The 16,970-nt window shown below is 31.5% G+C and overlaps 1 protein-coding gene across 2 annotated transcripts in view; it reads left to right on the top strand.

Annotated features, from left to right (window-relative positions):
* The window catches only part of LOC117101848 (ephrin type-A receptor 4-like), a 30,689-nt gene extending 13,719 nt beyond the window's left edge, over nucleotides 1-16,970 (top strand). Inside the window, exons 5-15 of one of the 2 annotated variants that reach the window (XM_033241958.1) lie at nucleotides 607-670; nucleotides 2,955-3,066; nucleotides 3,445-3,501; nucleotides 9,619-9,671; nucleotides 11,388-11,522; nucleotides 11,940-12,125; nucleotides 12,382-12,443; nucleotides 12,789-12,989; nucleotides 13,109-13,261; nucleotides 13,390-13,574; nucleotides 13,929-16,970. In XM_033241958.1, the coding sequence (XP_033097849.1) occupies nucleotides 607-670; nucleotides 2,955-3,066; nucleotides 3,445-3,501; nucleotides 9,619-9,671; nucleotides 11,388-11,522; nucleotides 11,940-12,125; nucleotides 12,382-12,443; nucleotides 12,789-12,989; nucleotides 13,109-13,261; nucleotides 13,390-13,574; nucleotides 13,929-14,184 (1,464 nt within the window). In that variant the 3' untranslated portion in view covers nucleotides 14,185-16,970. The remainder of the gene's footprint in view (nucleotides 1-606; nucleotides 671-2,954; nucleotides 3,067-3,444; nucleotides 3,502-9,618; nucleotides 9,672-11,387; nucleotides 11,523-11,939; nucleotides 12,126-12,381; nucleotides 12,444-12,788; nucleotides 12,990-13,108; nucleotides 13,262-13,389; nucleotides 13,575-13,928) is intronic. The other variant, XM_033241959.1, reaches the window with a different exon arrangement.

Here is a 16,970-nt window from a genome sequence, read left to right as displayed (position 1 = left end):
TATACAATACATATATATATATATATGTTATAATTATTTAATTAATCTCTTTATGTTTTATATAATAATTTAAAATGTCGTAATGAAAAATATCCAAGGGATTATATCAATTTTTTTCGTAAGTCAGTTGGTAAATTTAGCCATGGCATCAATAATATTGGGTTCGATCCCAATGGAGATACACAATACATATACAAATTTGTTTTGAATGTATAAATTAATCATTTAGACGCTATATAAAAAATATTAGTTTATCACCCTATCTAGGCTGGAAAAGTAATTTTTTTTTAAATTTTGTTAAAGCCAAATATCACCTTTGGGTTGTTTGCTGGTGCATTGATACTCAAAGTAAAACATTATTGAGATAATGCAAACAACATCTACTATTTACTGAAAAAAAATAAATAAATAAAAAAATTTCCTCCCCCTCCCCCCTTCCCCCCCCCCCCCCCCCCCCCCAAATTTTTTTTTTTCAATACCATAAAAGACATACGTGCAAAGGTGATAAACTAATAATTGTTTTTATTGGGCCTTATATCTATAAAGCAGTTATACTTTGTTTGTATATGCTAGTTATTTGTTAATTAATTATCCAAATGTTTTCAGGTGAGAGCAAGAACTGAAGTTGGATTTGGATCCTATTCTGAGCCGATTGTTGTTTCAACGACTGGTAAGTTTTAAAATGCAATAATTTCATTGATTTAAATTCTTTAAATTCAATTTTTTATATCGATTGAAGTAAAATTTAACTTAACGTTATTCTCTTTCCACTCGAGAGAGTACTTAACTATCTGTTAGGCGTGAATGCCATTGCAATGATTTAATCCTTAGGGAGGTGAGTATGTGTTCCATAAGTGTTTAATCCCCAGGGAGGTGAGTATGTGTTCCATAGTTGTGTGATCTGATGACTATTCTAATCATGTAAAGCACATGCAGGCCTTAGCACATGATGTTTATCTTTTTAGAACATTCAATGCTTTCTTTAAATTTATTTATTGTTTTAACATGTTCACACTTTAAATTTTGAAATAATAAACAGTATATTTCATTAGATCAGATTTATTATTTTTAAGTGCTCTCTAAATAAATTTATTGTTTTAAAATGTTTAGCATTAATTTTAAAATCATAAATGTGATATTTCATATCTGATTTTTCATTAAGAATAATTTATTAAATAAACAAGCATTGTAATGTTGTGATGACAAGAATGCCACTTGAAATCTTGTGATTCTAGATTGCATTCTATAATTTCTGTTAAAGTAATCGTAGACATTCTCATATATCTCTGCAAAATGCCATACAACATTTTAAATTTGATTATCAGATAGGGAACGGAATATTTTAACATGAACATAAAAAAGCACTGTAAAACTGTCCAAGAATTGTTCTTTTTTGTTGTCATATATTCATTATAATGTGTTTTGTATTAAAACCTAAAATTGCCTAATGGAACCCTGCAGGAAACTCTTGATGGACAGTTACCCATTAGCCATCATTATTATTCTTTATGTGTATGTTGTTACTTGTCCCCTGGGTACTGTCGATCCCTCCCAGAGGCTACATATAATCAATCTTTTGAGTTATATATCCTCAGGTTTCCATGACAACCAAGCCATCTGAATATGCAGTAGAGAAAATTAATATTTTTTCTGTCCATTCCACTTTTCCATCCCAGTGTCATGGTGAAGGTTGAATTAATGTTTGATTGCAGTTTTGATCTAAATTGAAGGGTGTGAACTTTTGACCTCTCTGCTTTTGAAAATGTAATAAAATATGATTGACTTTAAAAGCTATATCTACCTCAAATTTCCCACAGTCATCTAACACTTCCAGCTATTATTACACACCAAATTCCCATCGTCTGCTGCTATATAATTTTCATGCTGTATTTTATTTTTATTGTCAAATTATTGAACCTTGTACATTGTCCTTGGTAACTACTGTAATGATACACTGTCCAAGAACATTCTACCCAATGTAGTAGTTAACCCTAAATCACTGTTTGATGTTGGCATGGCGATTGGCATAGCTAGGAATTACTGGCTTAAAGGCTAGTTAATGATACCATCCTAGATATTGCTATGGCATTATAATTTCTCCTAGATTTAATACTGACATAATACATTTTTTACTTGGTGTTATGCTTAATTTACTTTAAGCCAGTTTCTCATATTTGTTTGGAACTTAATTATAAAGGATAAATATTAAAACCATCTTGACATTTGACTGATATTGATATTGTTTTTAATAATATACTGTAAAAATCCAAATTAATAATTGTTAATTTGTTATTTTAAGTTATTAATTTACTCTAGTGTAAAAAGCCTTTTTAAACAGTTGTCTTTTCAGATATTTAAATATATAAGATATACTTAATTTATTTTATTTTATTTTATTCATCCTGGTTGTCTTGTCAGATATTTTAACAATCTGAATATTTAAATATATTTAATTTATTCTTCATTCTGGCAAATACAACATTGTATAAAAATATTACAATAACAGAATATCAGCATTGCACAAACATATAACAAAAAAGGTGAGCAAGGGAGCAGCAAAAGCTGTGCTACTCACAGAAATTAAATGAAATTAATAATAGCAACAACAACTACTAACAACAATGAAAATCAAATTAATTATCATTAAAACTTGAGTTTTATGAAATTACAATGCAGTGTGAAATTCTGATGGGGTTAATACGTCAGTTTGAGAGTGAACTTGTATGAAATAATGAGTGCACATGCAAAGAAAGGCTGAATATCATGTTTCAAGTAGTTTTAGCAACATTAGTATTTTCATTTTTTGTTTATATTTTCTGAATCACTCAACACAGGACTGATGCAAGGTTTAGGTTACTAATGAGAAAATGTAAATTATAATTCAGAAGAGATGAAGCATCACAGAGCTATATGAGATTTTCATTACATGTTGATTTCTCGTAATTCTCTTGTAGGCCTAGGTGAAGACGATCCAGTGACCATCACCCTGCTAGCTGGTGGCGTTTCTGCAGTGCTCGTCATTATGGTTCTGTGTGGCAGTGTCGTCCTCCTTGTATTCTACAAAAAGTAGGAACTTTGATAATTATATGAATGTTGATTTACGATGATTTGCTGTAACTGTGTGCTCAAAAATCCTAGTTGATAATGGAGAAGATGATAATGATAAAAAGTATAATGATGGTTAATATATCAATGAGGATGATGATAATAATGGTATGAGTGATTATATTTAGGATTTTGATGAGAATGAATAATCATTCTATTTGTTTCCAACACAATCTTCACCAATGCAAACTATAAATAGATTAGAACTAACCTGTCTTGTACACATTTCTTGTCATGTTTCATCCGATGACTCCTTCACTAGACCCTCAGCACCATCAATTTCACCACTACGACTAACAATCTATTTTTTTCCATGTGTTTTTGTTAACTGATTATCAGGAGGAAGGTGAAGGAGCCAATTTACATATATCAACAGATGATCCCAGGAGAACAGGGGTAAATGTCTCACCTGTATTTGTGTTCCCCCACCTCAACTGCTAACCACCCTAATACTTTCATCTTCTATTTTTGTTTCGCTTTCCTTGGCTATAGCCATATTTTAAGTTATTTTTTTTTTACTTTTTACAAATGTATTCATAGATTTTATTTGGTTTTCAAGTAGCAGTCACACTTGTTCACAGCATAATTTTGGATGAGCCTGTTTTTAATGCCTATAAAAAATGCATCTTCTTTCCCCATCACAAATTAACATGAAATTTGGTGGGTTTATACCAAAATTAACATGTAATTTGGTGAAGTTTAGGTTGGGTTTAAACCAAAGGACAAGAAAATTCAGACATAGGCCAGCTGGAGACTTAAGCAACTCTCACACTATCACGACCCATATGCACTGTGGTCGGTATACGACCGACACCGACCAATGTGAGAGCTGCTATGAGCAACTTTCTCTCTTAGGAGAGAGCGTCGTCGGTGGTCGCGTTTTCATTATAGTGGTCGGTACTGGTTGCCAGGTCCTACTTCCGGTCGCATTGTTAGGTCGCGATAATGTGAGACAGGCTTTAGGCCTAACAAAATATATACCTAGAATTTCCATTCCACATCCCTGGGGTTAGGTGTGTACTGATAGAGAAATTTGCTTAACAATTACTCAAAAAAATGTAAGGAGTGGGCTCACCAGAGAAAGTATATATTTGCTGGAGAATACATGATGTGAACAGATATGACTACAACTTTCAATATCTTATTTTTTAGTTTGGAATTCTTGTATTTTTTGTAGTATATATTTTATTATATGGTTTAAAAGGTTTTTTTTTTTTAATCTATCTTTTTTAGTGAGTCTAACTCAGTGCTTTCTTATTTTAATGTACATTAATTATTTATATATAAAAATCTGTAACTGTTTACAGTATTCGCATACCAGATAAAACCATCAATAATTAATATCATTATTTAAATTCATCACACCGAATGATTTAATCGATAACCAATAAATTATTATTTAATAGTTTGACTTATTTACTTTTTCTAAAATCCTTGGTCTACTTAAGGCACAATGTAATATGCAGGTGCTTATAATGTTATAAACCCTTCTGTGATAATCTACATTCATAGTAAATATACATGTCTGTAGTGAAATATGGGGGGAAAAAAATTCAATTGCTTGCATACAGATGTTTTACTACCAAAATCCTTAAATTTATTATCAGTAAATTTAAAGGTTTGTGTAAAATAATTTTAATTGAAGGCTACTACTAAGGAGTTCAGATGTCTACTTTAATCTGTATCTTTACATTTAAATAAAATACATGTACTTTTTGATCATAAAATTGTTCAGCCTTTCCAATTATAATTCAGTATGTGTGATAAATTTAAATTACTATTATTATATTTATTCAGTATCAACATATAAATAGGGTTTACTCTGATAAGCCAATTGATAGTAGAGTATAGTATGGAGAAAGTCTATTTTCATCACACATAACACTCTTACTCCATAATAAATTGTTTTATTTTATTATTCATACCTGAATGTTTTCTGTTATTTAACATAGTTTCGGGGATGGCTTATTACCTTTGGGATTTTACTTTGAATTAATTTGTAAATTCCATAACCTTTTCTTGCAATATCAGGTGTGATTATCATCGTATAAATTAATAAGTTACTTATTAACACTCTGCCCGCCAAACACCAAGATATCCGTGTTTGGTAATGCAACACTTGACCGCCAAACACGGAGATCTCCGTGTTTCAGGATTTTTTACGGAATCCGATAGATGGGGTAATTTCCAACATGTACTAATAACAATTTGAACACTATATTCAGTCTGGACCGTAAGTATTTCACTATTTGTTTGTTTACATTAGCGTAGAGCAGCATTGATTTACTTTGATGAAATCGCAATTATCTCAGCTACGAAATTGCGTAAATGTCCAAAAGTGAGTCATTTTTACTTTACTGTTACGGATCACAGATTGTGATTAGAATAAAGTGTTTGGTACCATTGTAAAGCTAAAATGTTTGTAGTTCTTGTAGTATTCTACACACTCTCAACGAGCTTTGGAAATGTGTTAAAATTTGCTAAAATGTCTGGCAGTGACTGATACTACTTTTTCAAACCCCTGGCCATCAGAGTGTTAATAAAAAATAATAGTGGCTTGTGATATATTAAAATGCATGAGAAGTTACTTTAAAATTAGAATTTAAAAAAAAAATATTTAAAGCAATTCATCATTGAGGAATTTGAAGGCCGCCTTTGTTTAAATTCAAGTATAAAGTATTCAAAATATTAACAGGGTGTTGATGGTTTCCACATTTGTGTCAATGATCTGTTTTATAGATTTTCACAAATTAGGTTTTTTTTAATTTGAAAATCATAATCATGGTAGTTATAATGCACTTTGTTCCATGAAACTTCATCTATAATTATAGAGTAGTATAAAACATTCAAGAGTGAATTTAGAAACTTGTTAGTTTCTATTGATAAGGTAGTAATGATGTGGGCATGAGGGCATATATTATTTCTCTGATTTCTTAGCTGTGACCTACACACCATGTAAGTGCAAAAGTCGGGTGTATGACAAACGCTATCTAGGGGTACATCGGTGCCTACACTGTCTAGCGCTATTATGGACTAGCCTTGATAATGCAAGGCGTTACAGGGTTGAATTCCACCAGAGACCCTTTTTTCATACAACTTAAAAAGGAACTTGTTGAAGAGCTGGTTGATACAATTATACTATACTATATTATATGAGCACATATTATTAATCATTTAAATTTTTTTCTTTTTTTATAAGAACACATTTTATTAGAACTCTTAGGCTGAATTGCTTAAAAATTAAGAACAAAAAAAATTGAGGCTGAGGTGAAATGTCAAAGGTAGTTTTTTTTAAATAGAAAAGTGTGTAAACATAAGAACAAAATAAGAACATTTTGAGACTGAAATTGGCCAAAAATAGGAACACTGAGCCTGCACAAAATTTTACTGGTTCTTATAAAAAAATAAGTGTATCTGTCTGTTTACAACCCACCTTTTGATTTATTATTCAAAAATTGTGATGTTTATGATCATGAGAAACAATGGAATTAATTCACAATCTCAGCACTCTGAATCCCCTCTTGGGTTGTATAAAATGTGATTTATTTTTGCTATTTTTATTGAAATTAACACTGTCAATATGCCACTCTCCTTGCTAGTTTCTCTCTTTTTTTAAAAAATAATACCTCACCCTCCCACTTATGTAAAGTAATATATTCAGGCTTTAATTTTTTTTTTACATGATTTTGGCCTTGAACTCTGAGCACCTGCTTATAATTAGCAAGTACCTGAACCAGAACATTAAGTTAATGTGACAGGCTGTACATTAAGTATTTGGATAATGTTAGTGACAGCCAATAACCATAGCCTTGCAAAGCTGTGAGAAGTTGCACAAAAATTAACTTTGCTCAGTGACTCACTTCTTTTGAGTAGTTTAGGGGACAAGAGACATGAATTTTTAATCTATAATTATATTTTGTTTAACTCTTAGATTATATAAATGGTAAAGAGCGGATTGTTGATGATTGGCATGATAAGTAAGGGAATGTGATGTTGGTAATGTGCTTTCATGCGGATGTCACTTACATTGAAAAACAAGAATGCAAAATAACGTGCTCCAATCTATTGTTTAGTGATGCGCTGAAGATTTGATGATTCATTCTAATCTTACATTTTTTTCTGGATAATTTTTCTCAATAAAACGGCACTGGTATTGAGACTAGAAAACAAAAACTTAAAACAAAACATAACTATTGACTGTCCAACTTTAGTGAAAATGTGACCAGCTCTGACAAAATTATACATTTGTCACCTTTTGAAGTTTTACGATAGCAGACAAAAGGCACAAAAATCAACATCTTGGCCAATTTCAGATTTGTTGTAGTTTATGAAAGAAAAAATGCTGAAAGACATCTGGTAGAGCGCTTATTTGAGAAGAGCGTTCATTTTAGAGCGGTGCTGCTTTGAGACCTTCTTATTTAAAAATCAGAGTTTTTTTTGTTGGGAAATAGGCTTAACTAATCATTTATAGTACATGTAATAAGGAAGATGATTACTGTACAATTTTTATGCCATGAAGGTTTTATGAATATTATAGGAGTAGATGTAATATGATATCTATAATATTATTTCTCAGGCAGAGTTTTAAAAATAATAAAATTGTTACGATGTTATTACTTTTGGTCAATGGATACACACCATAAACCTAAGCACAAGAGAAGCCAGTTGAAACCTCCTTCAATAGATTATTTCTCGTCAGAAAGAATAAATAAATAGTGAATGCTCATAGCAGGTGGCAATGTGTATGAGATATATCCTATTTGGATATTTGCCAGCAATCTGAAAAAAAAAAAAAAATAATAAGAAAGGTGTTGAATTATAATTTTTTATAATTTGTTTAATCATGCAAATAGTATGGAAGATGTATTCTATTTCTTTTGTTTGATGCATACGTTAAGTAGACCCCGGGTTGCAGACTTTATGATTGTCATTTTTTAAAATTAAATTCTTACTTTTATATTACAGCTGCATTAACACTAGGTATATATATTTTTGTACATATTTTTTGAATTTTCCAGTACATATCTGTTAAAATCAGCTTAGAATCATGCAATTTATTGCAGCCTTCAAACCAGGGTTTGAGCTGGATATTCTGGTTGATTAGTCGTAGTACTCTAGTATGTTTTCAGTTAAGTACATTTTGGTTGTGACGTCAGATGTCTATTTTTAAGCGTAAACTTGTTACTTGTTGAAATCTTTCAGACATGCTAATTTAGATTAAGTCGCTTTTCAGGCTTGGTTTACGAATTCAGAGAATTATTTGTACTATGGTATAAAAACACCATATATCCATGTGCACAGCAAAGAGATGTGTGGTTATTGCTCAAATAGACCAAATACGCTGTATTTTCCAAGCATGCACGTTCAAATTTAAATTGCGCTTTTTAATAACAGTTATCGTCAAAAATGCATGTAAATTTACGACATTGTACAAACTACTTTATCCAAGTAAATGTTTGCTGATGGACACTGCAGTCAGCGATAAATCAAACGTCAATGCAGATTTAGGCGTAGCCCTGGGCGGGATTTGTAAATGACAAAATAGTTGTTAACGTTTTCATTAGGTTTAGAAAAGTAATGGGAGTCTTGTGACAGGAGCAATACGCAAAGTGACGTGTAAGGGCGTCATAAACTTCCATTAACGAGATTAGCTTACATATTACACATGCTTAAAAGATAGAGATGGCTAACAATAGATACATATTCGTAGAGTATATAAAAACATAATATCAATTTTAATTTGTATGGAGTATCTAATCCAGATAGATATGTAGTAGTCTTCCTCAATATGGATTTTACATTCACTAGAAAAAGTCTAATATTGTGATTCTAATATTTAAATTGTAAATATTAATATTATTAAAGCATTTTACTATAATGTTCTTATTCTTTTGTCATCTCTTCTATTTTGTAAAATATTTATGATGTATTTAACAAAATCAGTTGACTTTCTATTCCAAGTATTTTGAGTGACCATTGATGTTTCACAATTCCACACCCATGTTTTTTTGTTCAGTTTAAGGCTATGCAGTTACTGTATTTAGGAAGATAAAGGATAACTTACGAATCAGCAACATAAGGTGCTATTTAAAGCAACATAACAGCTTTATATTTAGCACAGGATTTAGCAATATAAGTGCTGTGCTTTAATTAGCAAAATAGAGGATATCTATATATAGCAAGATAAGGGGTTACTTTACCAATTACTGATACTCATTAATTAGCACAGAAACATCATGTCAATCTTGTAATTGAGCCATGTAGCGCCAAGCAACCCTTCTCAAATCACTCTTGTTTTATTAGTACTCCAGATTCAGAGATATTTGATGAGTCTGTGTTCTTGTACAGTAATTTTGAATCAGCTATTAAATTTGAATTGCAATGGATGACTTAAGCAATTTTCACAACCTGCTTAGACATTATCTTTTTGTTACAGACTGTCATAATAAATGATAATTCTTAGATTAATATATCCTTCGCCAGCTTATATATGTTTTTTTTTTTTCTTAACAGACAAAAGGAAATGCCAGCACTGACTGAAGGAATGGTGTATACCAACGGAGAGGGTAAAATATTTCAAATTTTTTAGTACTCTATGTATGAGGTTTGGGGAGTTTGTTTTTATATGTTTTTTCTGGATTGAACCCAGAACTAAGTAGGCATTTAAGTATCAAACCACACAAACAGTCAGTTACTCAATTAATCTATCAATTAATCAATCAATCTATTAGTCAATTATTTATTCAATCTGTCAATCAGCTTTGAAGGGTAAAAAATAAACATAATATTGAACAAATTACCACACACTGAAATACAACATACATGTATTCCATTTTGACCCAAATTATGTACTTTCTTTTTTTGAAGTCATACTCTGGAGGAAAACAATTTTTTTTTTATATGTTGTACATAACTGATTTTTCTAAGACACAAAAAGCATATTTGACTAAAAACTTGAGTCATTAATGAGACACATTTTTTTGAATATTTTTAAAAAAAGGTGGTTATGCCCATTTTTCAATCAATTTTAAGTATCCAAGAATCTGAATCTCATTGACCGCATCCAGGTTTTCGTCAATATGCTTTTTGTGTCCTAGAAATATCAGTTGTACAACATACTGTATCAAAAAAATGTTGAAGCCTGACTTCAAGATTTAGATATCAGTAACAGTATACCCATTTTGGTTATGCAACAACCAGTGATAATCTGTTAGCTATTTGGCAACACAACCTCAGAATTTTTAAATTATATTCCAATTTGTGACCAATTCATAATTATGACCACTACATTGTACTAATGTATATTAAATTTGACTCAAGGGCAACATAAATATATTAAAAAATAACACATACTATAATATGAGGTAAGTTTTGTGTCAAAATAGCTGCAAAAATAATGCAGATAAATAATAAAAATAATAATAAACATTTATATAGCGCCAATTCAAAAATTTATCAAAGGCGCAGGAGAAAACAAACTCAGTAACATTTCTTAAAAAGGTGAAACTTTAAGTTCTTCTTAAAAGAATATAAATTAGGCGAATTACGAACAGAAAAAGGAAGAGAATTCCACAGAGGAGGAGCTTGAACAGAAAAAGCACGTTGACCATATGTTTTGGTTTTGTTTCGAGGAGATGGAACTGTCAAAAGATTTTTTGATGGCGGATAGGTACATGACATTTTAAGTGATGCAACAAATATAATGGTTTGTGAAACGCAAGTAACTTATATACCAAAAGAAGCAATTTGAAAATACAACATTGTTTAATGGGAAGCCAATGAAGACACTTTAGGGCTGGTGTTATGTGTTGACGTCTTGGGATCAGTGAAACAATACGAGCAGCAGAATTTTGGATTTTTTGTAAACGCAGAATTGTGGTATCGGGTAGTGCAATAAAAAGTGAGTTGCAATAATTTAACTTAGATGAAATGAAGGCATGGACTAAAACTTCGGCTGATTTACGTGAAAGAAACTTTCGTGTTCTCCAAAGATTACGTATAAAAAAGAAAGAAGATTTACAGAGCGCGGATATATGTGGAACAAACGTAAGACTTTCATCAAGAATAACGCCAAGACTTTGAACAGATGAAACTGGGTTAATGGGAATGTCATCAATATATATGGACTGAAATTGAGGTTTTGGGCGGAATTTTGAATGAAACACAATAACAAGTTTTCTGTATCATATTATTTTAGGGTAGAAGATATTATATAAAACTTACTGTGTATACTGGTGTTAAAGCTATATTTATTTAACTTTTGTTTTCTATGTATACTTCAGTCATTCTACCCAAGATGAGCAAGCCAAGAACATACATTGACCCTAAAACCTACAGTGATCCTGACCTGGCCGTGCAAGACTTTGCCACCGAGATAGAGGCATCAAAGATCAGCATTGTAGAAGTTATAGGAGGAGGTAAGGTGCTGTTATCGTCACTAGCAACATCGCCATCATTGTTACCAAAACCATCTCTTTCATTGTCAATATTGTTATCTTCATTGATATAGGCATCATCATCATCATCATCATCATCATCATCACCTTCATTATCATCATTACCACCAACACCACCATTGTGATCAGTGTCATCGATCACCATCATCACCATTGTCATGATCTTCATAATCATCGTTGGCACCATTTTCACCACCATCATCTACCTGGATCTACATCATTACCTTATCATCCTCTTTACAATTATCTTTATTGTTGATCTTTCTATAGTTTTTGATCAAGCTGATCTTCTGCTCCTTCACCTTCTCATCACAGCAGAAATATATATTAATCTCTACCATCTTCATGAAAATATTATATTTACTTTATGTTCGTTAGGTGAATTTGGTGATGTATGCAGTGGTTACTTAAGAATGCCAGACAGCACCACTAGGAAGGTAGCAGTGAAGACGCTGAAACCTGGTGTCTCAGAGAGAGACAAGATAGACTTCCTCAGTGAGGCATCCATCATGGGACAATTTGATCACCCTAATGTTGTACGACTAATGGGTGTAGTCACAAAAAGTAGGTAGCAACTATTATCTTAATGGAGTGTCATTCTCACAACTAAACAATAGAATTGTCGTGTATTTTCAAACTGATGTTTTTGCCACAAGGGACAGGATTTCATCTCAAAATTAAAGAAAACATCTTGATTACTGAAGCCTGGAACTATGAAATCTAGGTTATAGATTATCATATAGCAACTAGCTGTCAGATGCAATTCAAATAAAAAGAATGCTAAATATCGTAATTCTATTTTTTTTTTTTTTTTTTCTAGCTCGACCGGCAATGATTATTACAGAGTTTATAAAAAATGGTGCTTTGGATCAGTATTTGAGGGTAAGTAATAATATCTAGTTCCTTGGAAAAAATAAAGACGCTTTTTCACAAGTACTTAAGTATCAAATGTATTGCTTATTTAGAAAAACACCACAGGAAAATGTTGAGCTGTGTCTATGCCACCCTACTCGACTCAACCCAACTAGATGCCGATGGCACTCATGAACTTTCACCCCTGATCGCGTAACTGTACAACAAGCGACTAGTTAGAACTAGTTGCCAGAGATTGCCTATGTCACTTTCGACAGATTATCGACAAATATTTGCTGTGCAGTGCTGTAATGAATATATCTCTATAGATAGATTGATTAATTTTTCAATCTTTTTTTTTTTCTTTTTACTAAGGAAAATGATGGACAGCTGACATTAATGCAACTTGTTCAGGTACTCCGTGGAATAGCTTCCGGAATGTGTTACTTAGCCGAGATGAACTTTGTACATCGAGACTTAGCAGCACGTAATATTCTAGTTGGTGAAAAACTTGTCTGTAAAGTAGCAGATTTTGGTTTGTCACGGAGCAAGGAGGAAGGAGCGTATGAAACAAAGGTTAGTGTGGGTTTATTAAGAGCTAGTTACCAAAATAACCCAAATTTGCTTGTTGAAATACATAAATAATTAGTTGAGTAAAAAATTTTATTTCCTCATTTCATTAAAAATCTTTACAGAGTGGAGGAAAGATTCCAATCCGCTGGACATCACCAGAAGCAATCTCATACAAGAAGTTTACATCTGCATCGGATGTATGGAGCTACGGAGTTCTGATGTGGGAAGTGGTATCGTTTGGAGAACGGCCATATTGGAATTGGTCTAATCAAGACGTAAGTGCATAGATTTGGCATGGTGTTATTGATTGAGATTTATTTTTCACATTCAGAGAACTAGAATATTGAATAGTATTAAATTGAAATGTATGTACATAAGTAAAAAATTTTCTACTCCGTTTTAGGTTATACAAGCTGTTGAGAAGGGGTACCGGCTTCCCCCTCCCATGGACTGCCCTGAGGCCGTACATCAGCTCATGTTGGATTGTTGGCAGAAAGACCGTCTACATCGACCAACCTTTGCTACAATTGTATCCATCTTAGAAAGGATGATCCGAATGCCGTCAACACTCTCAGCTAAAGCCAAGAGGTATATTTGGAAATAATATTAAGCAATTAGTAGAGATCCGCATTGTATACTATAGGAAAATTATTATACGAATAACATTGGGAGTTGAAGCGATGACGTCACGATTGACTTATAATATATTTTAATAACCCTTGATCTCAAGGTCCACACCAAAACCGATGCATTATTAATTTTTTATTATATAATTCACATTTTATATAGCAAGGGTATCTGCCTACTAAGCAACACTATCAGCTTGTTTTTTTATTGTCTTGTTTTACTCTGAGGATTTATTGACAGACAGGTACTCTTTTCCTGTGTCTTTTGTGTTAATTAATATTTTTTTTTAATTATTTGCTCGACTCTTTTTCACAGGGAGAGCCTAACGCATACGGCACCACAGTTTAGTAAGATCCAGACAGTAGATGATTGGCTTGACAATATCAAGATGGGACGGTACAAGGAGAATTTTGCAGATGCTGGATTATTTAAACTTGGTGAGATTGCACGCCTATCACACAGTGACCTCCCAAGGTTAGGGGTCACACTTGTAGGTCATCAGAAGAAAATAATGAAAGGAGTAGAGGTAATACGGCTACATATAGAGCAGATAGAAGAGACTCTAGTGTAACTCGGTGGTCAACACACATAACAATGTGTGTATGTGTGTGATACACATGTTCCCATGTGAGTTTATATAATGCGTACTGACAGTATGTAAATGTAATGAAGAAGCTGCAACAGGCATTGAACGTCATCCCGAGTGCTGTCCGTTGCCAATCCAACCCACCAATAAATATCAAGTTCATTCCATGTTATACAGATGACTGGCCCTTTTTTAATGTTTTTGAATATTAATTATACACATTCATGGCCTTTTTATCATGTTTAAATATAGATAATACAGATTCCGGGCCTATTTTATGTTGCTCGAACATTACACAGCCTTGGGCCTTTTATGAGGCTTGCAAATTGAATTGTACATATCTGGGCCATTTTGAGATGATTGCAAATTAAGGTTTAAAGATCTCGGTTACATTTCCGTAGCGTTCGCAAATTCAGTGTACAAACTAATGGCACTGAATTAAAATATGTTTTTTTATGATCATGAACATGAATTGCATAGTTTGTAAGTATACTCCTCTTTGCTAATTTAATGAATTTAGATTATATAATTTTTAAATTGTCTGTTCTTCTAAAGCTATATAAATTAAATTGCATATGTAATTAAGATTTTTTTCCTTAAAAATCTTTGTTTAAATACATATATTATAATAATTAACTTTTAAAGAAAAACTTTTCTGATTAGTCAAACTTTATGTGTTCATATATACTTTAGTGTTGATATATAATTATGGATTATTTAAAATTAAATGTATTTGATTTAATACATTCTCATAATCTATGTTCAGGGACCATTTCGTGTATGTGTATACAAGCATGTATATATAAAACTGTATGCTATTCTAAAATACATGAATGATTGTGTAATGTTTTTCTGAAGAGAGATGTATTGTAAAAATGTAAATCATATGTTGATACATCTAAAGTAAACTAAGATGGAGCTTTGAGTGTTAAACAACTTGTGTGTTAAAAATTATACATGTTAAGGGCCAATGCTGCATAGGACTTGTGTGCTGGTTCTATTTTAATGTATCAGAAATATTAAAAAATATCTGAGACAAAAAAATGTACAGAAAGTTAATTAATTTGTTTTTATATATATATTTTTTCCTTTGAAGGTAAAATAGAATAATATTATGTCATAATATATATTAATCTTAACAAAAATATAAAAAATATACACATTTTAGGATCATTATTTTTTATTTAATGAACACTTACAAAAAAGAAGTGACAGAAGCAAGCCAACTGGTAACTAACCTCTGCAAAAGCTTGCACCTTACAATGCTCAGATATTTGATATATTTATATGATGCCAATGCAGCTACTTACTTTGGACCCAAAATTGTTATAGAGATTTTTTAATAGACAATGAAATAATGTTTTTAGCAAGCTTATTCGCATCTTTTAAATTTGTAATGCCTCTTGGTGTTGGCAACAGTGACTATAAGCCAAATTCCTTAGATTATTATACACCCCTATTAGAGAAAAGGATTAATCTCACTACCATGCCTAGTATTATATATTCTCAATATCTGTTTTTCAATCACATAGATATTAACTTATGTTATTTACGACATAAAATGATTTGTAAAACCATTTGCATGGTGCAAATTTTATGTAAATTATTTGTTCAAACTGATTTTAGCTGAAATTTTAATGCTATGCAAAACTTCATATCCGTATAAATCATTAATTTAAAAAGTAGTATCTAATGTTGCACAGTAAGGTGCAGTTTGATTTTATCCAATTTATTTTTACTCAGTTTTGTTGTGGTACTGCTAAGGTGGATACTGATTCTGAAGCATTGATGCAAACAATTCTGACTTAGTTTACGCAATAGATTCCTGCATGGTACCACGCACCCAGATTCAGAACAGACATACATGATTCCATTGTGTTTTTAAAATTGCTTTTACCTCTAGTTGTGAGGTGAATCTAAATCTACTGCTGCACTAACATGAGAATATGTTAGAAAATTTAGTTTGAATAATGGATTGACTTGAGCTATATGAAAGCATCTATTGCAAGCTATAAATGAAATTTAAGATGTTGCTTTATATATTACCAAAAAAAAATGTCTACGTCTTGTTCAGATGAATAACCTCATGATTGCCTGATTTTTTTCTCTGTTAATATCCATCTTTTAAAAATATTATACATGTTATTTATGAAAATTTCACAAAAAGGTTTACATTTTTTTTATTTGATGAAATATAGTACTGTTATTTTAATGTTATATTATGATGTTTTTATTTTATATATAAAAAAAATTAAAATATGTATTGAAAATCTGTACTTATCATTAATAGGCTTGGTATTTAGAAGTTGTAAAAAAGTCTACATCCATTGTTCCCACCCCATTGTTAAATTATTCCATATTTCTCTTATATTTTTAAGTTTTCATTTGTAGTATACATAAAAATATTAAAATAAATAAACCACAAGAGAGGAAAACTGACGAAAAAATTGGTACATATGCTACATGTATCTATATTAATTCTTTCTTTCAAATTTTAATGTAAATATTCATAACTACTCCAGCAACATTTGGTTATGAAATCAATAAAATTCCGATTGAAATATAATATCAATCAATAATCAATTGTCCATTATGTTTCCTGTTTACATTCATGTTTATTGTCTGCTTAATTGTTTAAGCTGATTGATTATGTGTCGTTGGTGGCGCTAGACTGTAGCGGCACGCGAAATTCAGTGGTCTTAAATCTTAATATAAATGTCCGAGTGTAAATAATATTGTGAAAAGAATAAAGATCATTGGATTGAACAACA

The sequence above is a fragment of the Anneissia japonica genome, unplaced genomic scaffold, assembly GCF_011630105.1.
Source record: "Anneissia japonica isolate Jap-2015-1 unplaced genomic scaffold, ASM1163010v1 scaffold4988_len2956909_cov206, whole genome shotgun sequence".
Lineage (NCBI taxonomy): Eukaryota > Metazoa > Echinodermata > Crinoidea > Comatulida > Comatulidae > Anneissia > Anneissia japonica.
This window is presented reverse-complemented; position numbering and strand designations above follow the sequence as displayed.